We start from the raw sequence: 12,574 nt of genomic DNA on the forward strand, positions 1-12,574 counted from the left end.
CCAACTGGCCTAGTGGTTAGCACTTCTGCCTCACAACACTGGGGTCATGAGTTCAATTCCCAACCATGGCCTTATCTGTGTGGAGTTTGTATGTTCTCCCCGTGTTTGTGTGGGTTCCCTCTGGGCACTCCGGTCTCCTCCCACACTTTAAAAATATACTAGTAGGTTAATTGACCCTAGTCTCTGGGCTAGATTTACTATGCTGTGGGTTTGAAAAAGTGGGGCTGTTGCCTATAGCAACCAATCAGATTCTAGCTGTCATTTTGTAGAAGGTACTAAATAAATGAAAGCTAGAATCTGATTGGTTGCTATAGGCAACATCCCCACTTTTTGAAACCCGCAGCTTAGTAAATCTAGCCCTCTGTGTGTGTATGTTAGGGCAGGGACTGATGTGAGTAAATAAATGATGATGATGATGTAATGGCAGCCAAGTGCTTTAGAGTGAGGCAGTCCTCTGGGGGCGTGGCCACACCCCCTGTCCCGCTGGTGGGAGGTATGCTGCATGAAATTAGCGGTCTTCTGGGCAGGTATAAGAAGCAATGAGTGTGATTGAGAGGATGACCTTCTCATCTACTGGCAGGAGCATGCTCAGTGCGCTCTTGCACATCATCAACCATCTGTAAGAAGTCTGCCGGCTTTCATTTGAGTAATAACGTAAAACTAGTTTTTGCAGCGCCCACAGAAAAACTGTTAGTATAAAAAATGCTTGTCATTTCCAGAAAGACTAATGTACTATTCTATAACTAATTATAGAATTGCAATTGGGAATTTATTCGAGTTGCACTGTTCTTGGTGCATGACCGTTCTATGTTAGAAACTGTGCTATTAAATAACTATATGGGTTGTGTGTAGGTTATTGTACAATTAAAAAATGCTTGTTAAATGTAACCCTAGTCACAGCAGGAGGTTAGTACTGTGATTTAAGGGCCTTTCTCTTTATAGTCCTGATATTTCTAATGATCCAGTCCCACAAAACCCACTCGTGGCCGTTTTAAACGCAGCTTGGTGTCACGCTTTGGGACAGGGCATTATGGTATATAGGAGGGTGGTCGCCATGTGGATTGGTGTCAGTATTGCTGTATACAGGTGTTTATGGACCATGGGACATCATTTTGGAGGATACATTTAGTATTATTATACACCCAACAGAGAGTAACACTGCACAATAACGCTGACTCTGTTTTATGAAGTGACATGGCGCCCGAGGCTCGGGTAATATACATACTAGGGTGAGTTGGGGCATGTTCTCATTTCTAAGTAGATTCATCATCAGAAATCCCTGCAATCTCACATATCTGTGTTAAATAATGTCTATATAACATGTTAGCCCTGTCTGTGTTGTGATCATTTAAGAGTGTGGTTATTAGTGTTGGGACAGAACGTAATCCTTCATTGCGGCTTCTCTGCTTGCAGGATGACTTAGCTAATAGTACTATATGGCTGCCAATGTCTTGTGTTCCTGGTAAATCATTGGTTTATCTCTATCACCTAATCAAAAGATGCCGTCATCACATCTGAGCTGTACTGTTTTAGGAGTGTAAGCAATTTATACATTTGTTATTAATTGGTAATATATTGAGTTCTATCATTTCCCCTTGCTGACTGGGCGTAGATATGATAGTTTTCCCCAAAGCTTGTGTTACTGTGCTCTATATGATAGGACAGTCACAGGGAGCCTTGTACACCGAGTCATCAAACATGTTTAATAGGGAATTTCGGGTACACTGCATATTGTTGCATATGTATATTCTCCCCATGTTAGCGTGGGTTTCCTCCGGGTGCTCCGGTTTCCTCCCACACTCCAAAAATATACTGGTAGGTTAATTGGCTGCTAACAAATTGACCCTAGTCTGTGTGTCTGTCTGTGTCTGTCTGTCTATGTGTCTGTTTGTCTGTGTCTGTCTCTGTGTCTGTCTGTTTGTCTGTGTCTGTGTGTGTATTAGGGAATTTAAACTGTAAGCCCCAATGGGGTAGGGACTGATGTGAGTGAGTTCTCTGTACAGCGCTGCGGAATTAGTGGCGCTATATAAACAAATGGTGATAATAATAATGGACCTGATTCATTAAGGATCTTAACTTGAGAAACTTCTTATTTCAGTCTCCTGGACAAAACCAATTTACAATGCAAGGGGTGCAAATTAGTATTTTGTTTTGCACATAAGTTAAATACTGACTGTTTTTTCATGTAGCACACAAATATCAATTTTACATTTCAGTGTACACATAAGCTATCAAGTATTTGTGTGCTACATGAAAAACAAGCAGTATTAAACTTATGTGCAAAACAGAACACTCATTTGCACCCCTTGCATTGTAACATTGTTTTGTCCAGAAGATTGAAATAAGAAGTTTCTCAAGTTAAGATCCTTAATGAATCAGGCCCAATATGTCTACACAGCTCCATTGTTAGCGATATGTCAGCATTCTGTCTGCACATTTGTAACTCTGTCCTCTTGGTGCCTGTCATAGATGTGTCTGGCATCTGGACAGAGATGCACTATGTTGCCTGATTACATTTGTTCCCATCGGGACCATCCGCTACAGATTAAATGGCGGTGTTCCGGGTTCAGATACATTGAGGTCACAGTGCACTACTACAAATGTAGTGTGACTACAGCAAGTTCCTGGACAGTCACTATAAGGAGGATTGTATATAGGAGAGTGATCATTTCTGGTCTCCAATTGCATTAGGTTTTTCTTCTGTATAAATAATTGAGATCTTGGTTATAAATAACAATACTCTAAATGTTAGTACATTCAGCATCCTAGTTCTATGTTATAACAGCTGATATATTGCACCCTAAGTTTAACACACATGGAAAATGTGACCACCCACATAGCATTCCCCTACCCCTTCCCCACAAGACACCCTCCCATTTTTATCTTTATAAAGTTACATGCTAAGAAAATAATTGCACAAATAGAAATTTTGAAAGCGACAATGTGGGCCCTTCACTTTTAAAAATGTTCCTTGTGAACATTTAGTGAGTTGTTTGTGTGCATCTTATCTGCAGATGTTTTCGCAGATAATAGCTGTTGTAAGTATCGAGTCCCATGAGACCTTTTGCAGCACAGATTTCACTAGACAGCATATGTAATATTGTGTAAATTAAATTTGTGCGTAATATGAATGTATTCCAGCTCCATTCATTGTGGCTAAAGCGCTTTAATCCCAGGAGATGGCTTTTTATTGGACAGCCTCTGTTTTTAGATGCTGAAATGTATTCTGTCAGGTCTTTGGCAGACGTTGACTTATGAGAACTTTATATATCCTGGAGGACAATGAGTTTCCCAGCCCCTTACGTTTTTTCCAGAGTAACACCATTTATTTCACAACCCATAACTCTTTGCAAACAGAAGAGGAATTTTCTTGGAAGTAAACCAGTTCTATAGATCCCTCTAACATCTCTGTAGTGGAATATAATATCTCTGTTCATATGTTTTTGTCACTTTATATATCTTTTATAGTAAATGGTTAGAGAAAGCTAAACCAAAGCTGCACTTCTCATTACTGTAATGCTCATAATGGCCATTTAAAGAAGTTGTCCACTTTTGGATAACTCCCTCCTTAATGTAGCTGCCATGTAGCAAATAGAGGGTTATCTGCATTACCCGAAGTCAGGAGCCAATTGTGTTTACATTTGGCTCATTGTCAATGCAGCAACTGACTGACGTCTGACTGTTCCAATTCTTCCAATCCTCTTTAGTAGAGCCGTGTGGAACGCTGTTGAAGATACTGCGCAGATTAAGTCCTCCAGCTTCATTAGTCACTGGAGGACTGAATTGTATGGTTGGTGTCCCAACTTCAGACAAGGAAGTATGGGAGGGTTGGGGCAGAATATATTAGGGAGTTGTCCAAACTTTTTTTTAATTTTATAAACATATTATTTTAATTTACACCTTAGTTGAGTAGCACAATTTAAAATGCACTGGTTAACTGTGTAGTGATGTTGTGGTTTCTGTATGTAGATATATATAGATTTTTTAAAAGTGATATTTGTATGGGCAAAATATATTCCCAGTTAGACAACTCCTAATTGATCATTCACAGTAATTCTAACATCTGGGGGTAAATGTATCAAGGCGAGAGTTCTCCGGCGAGTTTGAAAAGTGGAGATGTTACCTATAGCAACCAATCAGATTCTAGCTATCATTTTGTAGAATGTACTAAATAAATGATAGCTAGAATCTGATTGGTTTTTCAAACCCGTTGGAAAACTCTCAGCTTGATACATTTACCCCCTTGCGTTAATCTTAAGCTGGGTACTTACCCATGTAATCTTACGTCAGATTCGTTTTCTGTAACGATTTTACCGACGACTGAAAGTTGCGATGAGCATGCTGATTCATGTGTACACACCTACTTGATTTACCGTCCGATCTGAGATCTGCATCTCTCATCTGCTGAAAAGATTGTGACTCCGTTTACACACTCTACAGATATACAGAGGAGCTATAGGCAGACGTGTTTGACAGACGGTCATGAGTGCGTACACTCTTCCAAATTTTCCTCACATCGTTCCATCGTTGAACGTGAATTTTAGGAAGTCTATAAAACCAAATCAAGTGATGCAATGTGTTTTGGAACAATAAAACAGGAACATGGGAGCGTACACACTCTTGCAATATCTGACCAACCAATTGTTTATCGTGTGATCTGCCCCATGGTTGCATACCCAGCTTTTCACTTGAGGAGGCAGGCCTGCAAAGCTGCCTGAACGCTAACCCTCCAGATCATCGATCAGTGTGCACATTCTTGGCTGTCCAAACTGGATGAGATCTGGCTGTTCAGTACTCTGTCCGAGCAATGGGATCTCTTCTGGCATCACTGGGACGTGTTTGTATGGTAAGAAGGTGAACAAACACAAAGGCTAACAGTAGTGTTGAATCATCTTCACTTTTGAACTATCTGCCTGACCATGGAGTGATTTAGCTCAAAGTCATTTTAACAGCGGATTTGTGTCTTTATCCAGGTTTCTCATGAGTAGAGACAACTATTATATAAATCTCATGACAGTACCATGATTTACTTATTCAACCCTGTGTTGTGAATAGAAGACTCGGTTGGTGGCCGGCAAAATGACCCCACTTAACTGCCATCATATTGATTAGAGCATATGATCCAAATGACCTTCTGGTTCTCCTTCACATGTTGTTTTCAAACAACGCTGCATCAATGCACTCAATAATATAGCAGGAAAATGTGTTTTTGTGTGTTAAACCTTCAGATTAGATCACCTTGTATGGTGAATTACATTTTTTAACCAATTCACTTGTGTGTGGGTGACAAACTGACCCATATAATTAAGTGTATTTGGCCAGTCTAATCAATAATCCAATGCCTTTTGGAGGAACAGTGTTAACCAGAATGATTGAAGTTATTGAAGTGTGTGTATTGTAATTCTACAATTAACAATCTTTTGAAGTCTATCGGTCCTACCACAGTCCCTCATGTGTACTCCGTGTATATTTCTGCTCTTGTGTGTAATGTGTTTGAAGCAATTTTATGATCTACAAGCGGATTACTGTCCTGCAGATACTGTGTGCAGAGCACACTTTACTCTACTTGAGGTTCACCTGTCATCTACACATATTGCTGGCAGCTATTTTGTGGCCTGTACTAATATGTATAACAATGCAGTGACATCACGAGGTACATTGGGGAGTAGTACAGATTTTAATTGTGTCCTACTTCTCCTTAATTATAATCATTCATGCCTTTCTCGCTCAGTACCCAGCGCCTTAGCTGTTACTTGTTTTTCCTAATTGTATAATTCCTTCTGTGTGCTACTTGTTAGAATATTACAGGTAATGGTTTTTATTTTATTTATTATTATCATTTTATTTCCAGTAGAGTTATTGGAAATCTAAGACATCTTTGAAAGTTACTTAACTCGCAATAATAGGCATAATAATTGCGCACTGTCATGTGCAGCAGATTATTAGTGATTTGGATGGCTCTCTATTACTATAAATTATTAATGTTTGGGGCATCATGCTTCTTTATAATGGACAATGAGTACGTTTATTTGTTTATTTATTTTACTGACTGTAGAATATGCTGAGAATCTTTTTCCAACCGGAATTTTCTGCCATTCACCTAGATGCCCAAACATTTTTTGCTTGAAAAACGGGCACGTGAAAAGCTTATGAATTCTTTGGGCTATGTATCCCCCTGTACCTGTGAAACTCATTAAGACATTTCACGGGCCAGGATTTGCAGAATGGACCCTGTTCTTTTGTATATAATATACAGATAGAGAACGATTCTTTTAGTCACATGACGCTGGTGAGTATAAGGCGCATAGTGTTAGGGCTGTACTGCCCCCTTATGTCATTGACATAGAAGGAAGAGGGCAGACTATTGTGATACTAGCAGGCGCAATTTGGAGGGCATCAGATGTCCCTAATAAATGCGCACTATCTGTATAACTTTTATTGATAAAAGTGAATTAGTGAATTAGTTGCAGTTTGCTGATGATATCATTGGTTCTTTGCATCCCCATCTGTTTTCACAGTAACGTTCTTGTAGGGTCCTCCGTTTATTTTATTGAAGCGTCGTCTCTTTTAAAAAAGGAAGTTTTTCTTGCTCAGAAGCTTGGAAATGGCTCTGCCCAACGTCTGTTTGAGGGGTAGAAAAATAAAGTTTATGTCTGTGGCGCATCGTGTAGTCCTGTGTAAAAACACAACCCTTTTTTATGTTTTAAATTGGCATAACATCTGTTCTTCTGAAGTGAAACCCGATGAGGTGGGTGGTCCGAGGCGTCCAGTGTTCCTTACACCACTAGGCAAACAAGTGAGCGCCATCAAAACACCGTCAAGACTTTTTTCTTTACAACATTTACCAAAGTTGGGCATAAATGGACTTTACGTGCCTAAAAGCTTCCATACGATGTGGAGCTTTAATCAGCCCATTTATGCTGCTGAAAAATATCCATTTAACCTGAAAATAATGTTTTGGATCATTTCCAGCCCATTCTGTCTAAAAATAAACATCGGTAAATAAACAGAGGGAGCTGAGCAGGGAACATGTGTATAGGACGACTCTATCTAGACGTACTGGAGATTGGTCTGACAGCTGCACATGCTAAGAGATGCAGATGTATATACAGGCCCCATGTAATGACTGTATGTGTGGCTACAGATCTAGCGTGAAGTAACTCTGACAATCCAATTCTAGGGCCTGATTCATTAAGGATCTTAACTTGAGAAACTTCTTATTTCAGTCTCCTGGACAAAACCATGTTACAATGCAAGGGGTGCAAATTAGTATTCTGTTTTGCACATAAGTTTAATACTGACTGTTTTTTCATGTAGCACACAAATACTTGATAGCTTATTTGTACACTGAAATTTAAAGTTGATATTTGTGTGTTACATGAAAAAACAGTCAGTATTTAACTTATGTGCAAAACAGAATACTAATTTGCACCCCTTGCATTGTAACATGGTTTTGTCCAGGAGACTGAAATAAGAAGTTTCTCAAGTTAAGATCCTTAATGAATCAGGCCCCTCTTTCCCATCTCAGTAAATATAGATCCTGTTTACAGATGACACTGTGCAAGAACATTGTTTTGTAGCAGACATTTGAAATAGCGATGCCTTAATTGACTATGCTGTAATTATGTATCTCAGGTCAACAACCTGAACCTACAATGGCTGTGGAACTATAAGTCCCAGCATAACCAGGTGTTGGCACTAGAGCTGCTGGAAAACTCCAAGACCTTGCATGGGTATATAGCAGAGGCAGCCAAGGTATCTACAAATATACTGGAGTTAAATGTCTAAACATAGGATGTGCCTACCTGTGGCCGTACAACTGTTGTGGTACTACACGACCCAGCATAATTATATGCCAGATGTTGGCACCCTAGCTGTATGGCTATCTAGCTGTTGAGAATCTACAAATTCCATATTGCCTTGGCAGCCAGTGGCTACGGTGCAGCCAAGTGATACATGAAATCCATAACGGTTAATACATTCATCAATTTGCAGAATATTTCACAATGAGATCTCAATTGACATAGACCCATTAAAGTAACGGGTGCATGAACATAGTCTATGTATGTGGCATGCTAATATGTATGTAACTGCGTTGCTGTGCTCCTAAATATTAGTATTATGGTAACATTCTAGCACTCTATAGTTGTATTATTATTAAGCATCGTATGAATTGACCCCTATGCGACAGGCATATGTTTTTTTTTTTTCCATTATTTTTCTATAATATATTATCATTCTTTTCTAACAGATGCAAGTTTTGGATAAGTTTCCAATTGAAGCTGGACAGAAAGATCCGAAGCAGAGAATAATCCCGTTTCTCCCAGGTAACAAACATTCCATGTCTTTGACCAATCTGTTGCTTGTGGTGTCAAATGTAAAAGTATTAGATAATAATACCATTGACCTAACAAGTGAAATAAACACTGTGATATTTACAGTATTAAGGAGAGGGGTTAGCGTGTCACATGTATAATAAAAGCATTACAGTAGCCAAGAAATATCTGGTGAACTGATTATTGTTTTGATGATGGTATTCCGTATTACTGACTATACCACGTACATGCAGTTCATCATCATCAGCTATTTATATAGCGCCACTAATTGCGCAGCGCTGTACAGAGAACTCATTCACATCAGTCCCTGCCCCATTGGAGCTTACAGTCTAAATTCCCTAACATAAACATACACAGCCACACAGACAGACAGAGAGAGAGAGAGACAGACTAGGGTCAATTTTGATAGCAGCCAATTAAACTACCAGTGTGTTTTTGGAGTGTGGGAGGAAACCGGAGCACCCGGAGGAAACCCACGCAAACACAGGGAGAACATACAAACTCCACACAGATAAGACCATGGTCGGGAATCAAACTCATAACCCCAGTGCTGTGAGGCAGAAGTGCTAACCATTAGGCCACTGTGCTGATATAGAAAATAAATTAATTCACGTGCAACAGTTAGTAGTATTTTAATTGTTTTTGAAATGTGTAAATCCCAAATCGCACAGCATCGCTTCATGGTGGATCATCCAGTTTTGTAAATGTAGTACCGCTGTATAGCCAGGTGACTAACACAATGTGGATGTAGTCACACTGTCCTGCGTTACTGCACTGCATAGGTGTAAGTGCAGTTGTTTTATAATGGATATAGCAAATACCCAATCCTGTCACATCACCCCATTCTCAGACCCACTGAAGTAGAGCTTACAGGACATGTCCTTGAAAAAAAACAAATAACCTGCAGGGACAAAGAGTGTAATCAAACATTCATTTTTTTTTTTTACTTCACGTTCGTACCAAAATGAACAGACTCCAGCCTCGTCAGTGGGAATCCCCATAACGCTGATGTCATTTGGCAAAGGATAGGTTTGAAAAGTCCACTCCCAATGATTTGTGTATTGTATTTTGGCTTACACTTACATATGATAAAGAATTGTCTTTATTTTACCTCTTGACACCACCCCAAAGAGATATGTTGTGTTCACAAACTTTCATTTTGTTTTACTTTTATTAAAACATACGCCTTTGACCAAGAAACATATTTACTCGATTTTCATCTCTTTTCCCATAAACCTCTGCGCCGTTAGCTTTCTGTATTTCTTGCAGCTAATTCAGTGTCAGGACTTGTTGTGCAGGAACAGTGCAGGTTATTGACTAATATTACTCACAGTCAGGGCCGGATTAAGGGAATGGAGGCCCCTGGGCTAAGGGGCCCTCCATTCCCCGCGAGGCCCCCAATGTGAGCCGTCCGCCGCCCCCCGCGAGGACCCCCCCGAGGACCCCCCCCCAAGCACTTACCTGTCAGTGCAGTCCTCCGTCCCGGCGCGCTGTAAGCTCCTTACTGAGGAGATCTCGCGAGAGTTCATGAACTCTCGCGAGATATCCTCAGTAAGCTGACTACAGTGCGCTGGGACGGAGGACTGCACTGACAGTACTCAGCAGCATTGATCGGGCTGGGGGCGCCCCCGCCCCCGACCGATCAATAATGCTGCTGAGGAGTTTGAAGGGTCCCCTGGATGCCCGAGGCCCCTGGGCTATAGCCCAGTTAGACCTCGGGTTAATCCGGCCCTGCTCACAGTGGTCCTTTACGTAGACTGTGTCCAGTCTTGTAGGCTGTTCATAATGGACTCGGCTAGGAAAATGAGCAACACATGTATCTCTTTCTGTATACTAGGGGCAGGAGTACAGCATTGGAAAAAGTCTGCCATATTGCCTCTAATCATACATAGCTTCAGCTATACCAGATGGGCAGCTCGGTGGCTTAGTGGTTAGCACTTCTGCCTCGAATTCGATTCCCAACCATGGCCTTATCTGTGGAGTTTGTATGTTCTCCCGTGTTTGCATGGGTTTCCTCTGGGTGTTCCGGTTTCCTCCTACATTACAAAAACATACTAGTAGGTTAATTGGTTGCTGACAAAATTAGGGCTAGAGTGTGTGTGTTAGGGAATTTAGACTGTATGCTAGTATATTAGGGACTGATGTGAAGGACAAAAATTCTCAGTACAGCGCTGCGGAATTGGTGCTGCTGTATAAATAAATGGTGATGATGCTGATGATATTTTCATACAACATTTTACAATTACTGCATCACCTTCACTGCAAACAAGCTACATTATTAAAATATAATTAAGCCTAACTTGAGATTTTGGAGTATGTCCTTACTTACAGTGTCGGTAGATGAGTAGTTTGAACGTTATCCAGGACCCAAGCTACTGTCCAAACCAAGCCCCCAGTGCCATAGGTAGGCTTTTTACACTCTTTAGGCTGCCGCCTAAAGAGTTACCTGTCCCATCAAGCCTTTCTCCTTGCCTAACCAGAAACTTCATGTAGGTATCAATGGAGCTAAGGGAATGGGCATAGACAACGGGTCCTGCCTATCTGAAGGTCATGCCAAATTATCTAGAAGTTGTTATCTCAAAGGTATAGTGACGGTGAGCTCCAGCATTAGAGCAAATTATGTATTCGTATTTGAAAGTCCTCTTATACTTTTATGCAATTATTTAGGATTCTCTCTGCCCCCTTTTCCATTTAACCCTTTACCCAAAAATGTTTGTTTGTTCACATACAAGGGAGGGCTGGCAAATTTTTGCCCGGGGGGGGGGGGGGGGCAAGACTGGACTCATCATCATTATTTATTTAATTATATAGCGCCTCTAATTGGCAGCGCTGTACAGAGAACGCACTCACATCAGTCCGTGCCCAAATAGAGCTACAGTCTAAACTCCCCCCCCCCCCCACACACACACACACAGACAGACAGACACACAGACTAGGGTCAATTTCAAAGCAGCCAATTAACCTACCAGTATGTTTTTGATTTGTGGGCACAAACCAGAGTGCCCAGAGGCAGGTGGTCATGGTTGGGAATTAAACTCACTACCCTAGTGCTGTGAGGCAGAAGTGCTAACCACTTGGCCACTGTGCTGCCTATTAGGAACATTCTCAAGGAAAACAAATGCAGGTGTCCCAGCCCATGGTAGCCCACTATGGGACCGGCTTGGGGGGCAGATGCCCACATGTCCCCCAGCCCAGCCTACCCCTGTTCATATATATGCCTTTTAGACAATGAGAAGATGCACAAGTATTGTGCAAACTGACATACACCTCCAAAAAGAAGATTGTCAGGGTGAAAATCAGAAGTACGGAAAGTCGTATAAGCAATATTTACACTGTTGAAACGGAGGTGTAGGCATGAAAACACTATAACTATATATTGTATGTATGTGCGTTGGGATGGTATTCACCTTTAAGAAGAACATAACAACTGAAACTCTAGTTTTAGCGATCAGCTGTACCAAACACACGTGACGCCCCTAGGGAGGCCCTCCACCACGCACATGCAACCATAAAAATAGTATGGATAAACAACTACAAGAAATGACGTGTGCGCCTAGTTCTACTCTACCAGTGAAAGAGATTTAAGTGCTATAAACTCCCAGATTTCTCTTTCCTTTTCTCATTGTGAATACAAAAGACTTTCCATGCCAAGGAATGACATAATGTGAGAGGGTGAACGCTGCCCGCTGTCGCCAGCGCTGACATCTGATAGAGAGGATGTGACAGAGGAGAGCACGAAATCTCTGGTTCCCATTGCAGAGTCTTTAATCTCTCATGTTGTAATAATAACATATGAGAATTGTAACTTATTAAGTTAGATTTTCTTTTCCCTCTAACTGAAAACAGTTATGTACTTTGGTTAAATTGTGCACAGCTCTGGGATTTAATAATGTATTTAATAGTTGTCTTCTTAGATCAGGAAAGCAAAAACGTTCAATGCCAAATAATCTCGTTGTTTTACTACTACCAATTCAGATGTTTGTTCTTTTATTATTGTTAATAATGATGTTTAGATTTTTAATAATATTATCATCATCATTGTGTAAGTAGATTTGGGTGGAAGTATAGACTGAATGTCTTGGCCAATTTGGTTATCTTTAAATAAATTGTCTGTCCATTGAACTGTGTGTGTTCTGTCAGATGGAAATGTTATCCGCTCATATTAGATTTGTCGTGTCAGCGAGTCAAACTGTCTCGGCGGTTGGCCTTTGTCATTGTATACGTCATAATTAGCCAAA

The 12,574-nt window shown here is 40.7% G+C and overlaps 1 protein-coding gene across 5 annotated transcripts in view; it reads left to right on the top strand.

Moving 5' to 3' along the window:
• The window catches only part of SH3PXD2A (SH3 and PX domains 2A), a 236,409-nt gene that overhangs the window by 66,865 nt on the left and 156,970 nt on the right, over nucleotides 1-12,574 (top strand). For 4 of the 5 annotated variants that reach the window (XM_075216202.1, XM_075216203.1, XM_075216206.1 and 1 more), the window contains exon 3: nucleotides 8,252-8,327. In XM_075216202.1, the coding sequence (XP_075072303.1) occupies nucleotides 8,252-8,327 (76 nt within the window). Of the gene's footprint in view, nucleotides 1-8,251; nucleotides 8,328-12,574 lie in introns of those variants that run through there. The other variant, XM_075216207.1, reaches the window with a different exon arrangement.

Source organism: Mixophyes fleayi, chromosome 6, assembly GCF_038048845.1.
Source record: "Mixophyes fleayi isolate aMixFle1 chromosome 6, aMixFle1.hap1, whole genome shotgun sequence".
Lineage (NCBI taxonomy): Eukaryota > Metazoa > Chordata > Amphibia > Anura > Limnodynastidae > Mixophyes > Mixophyes fleayi.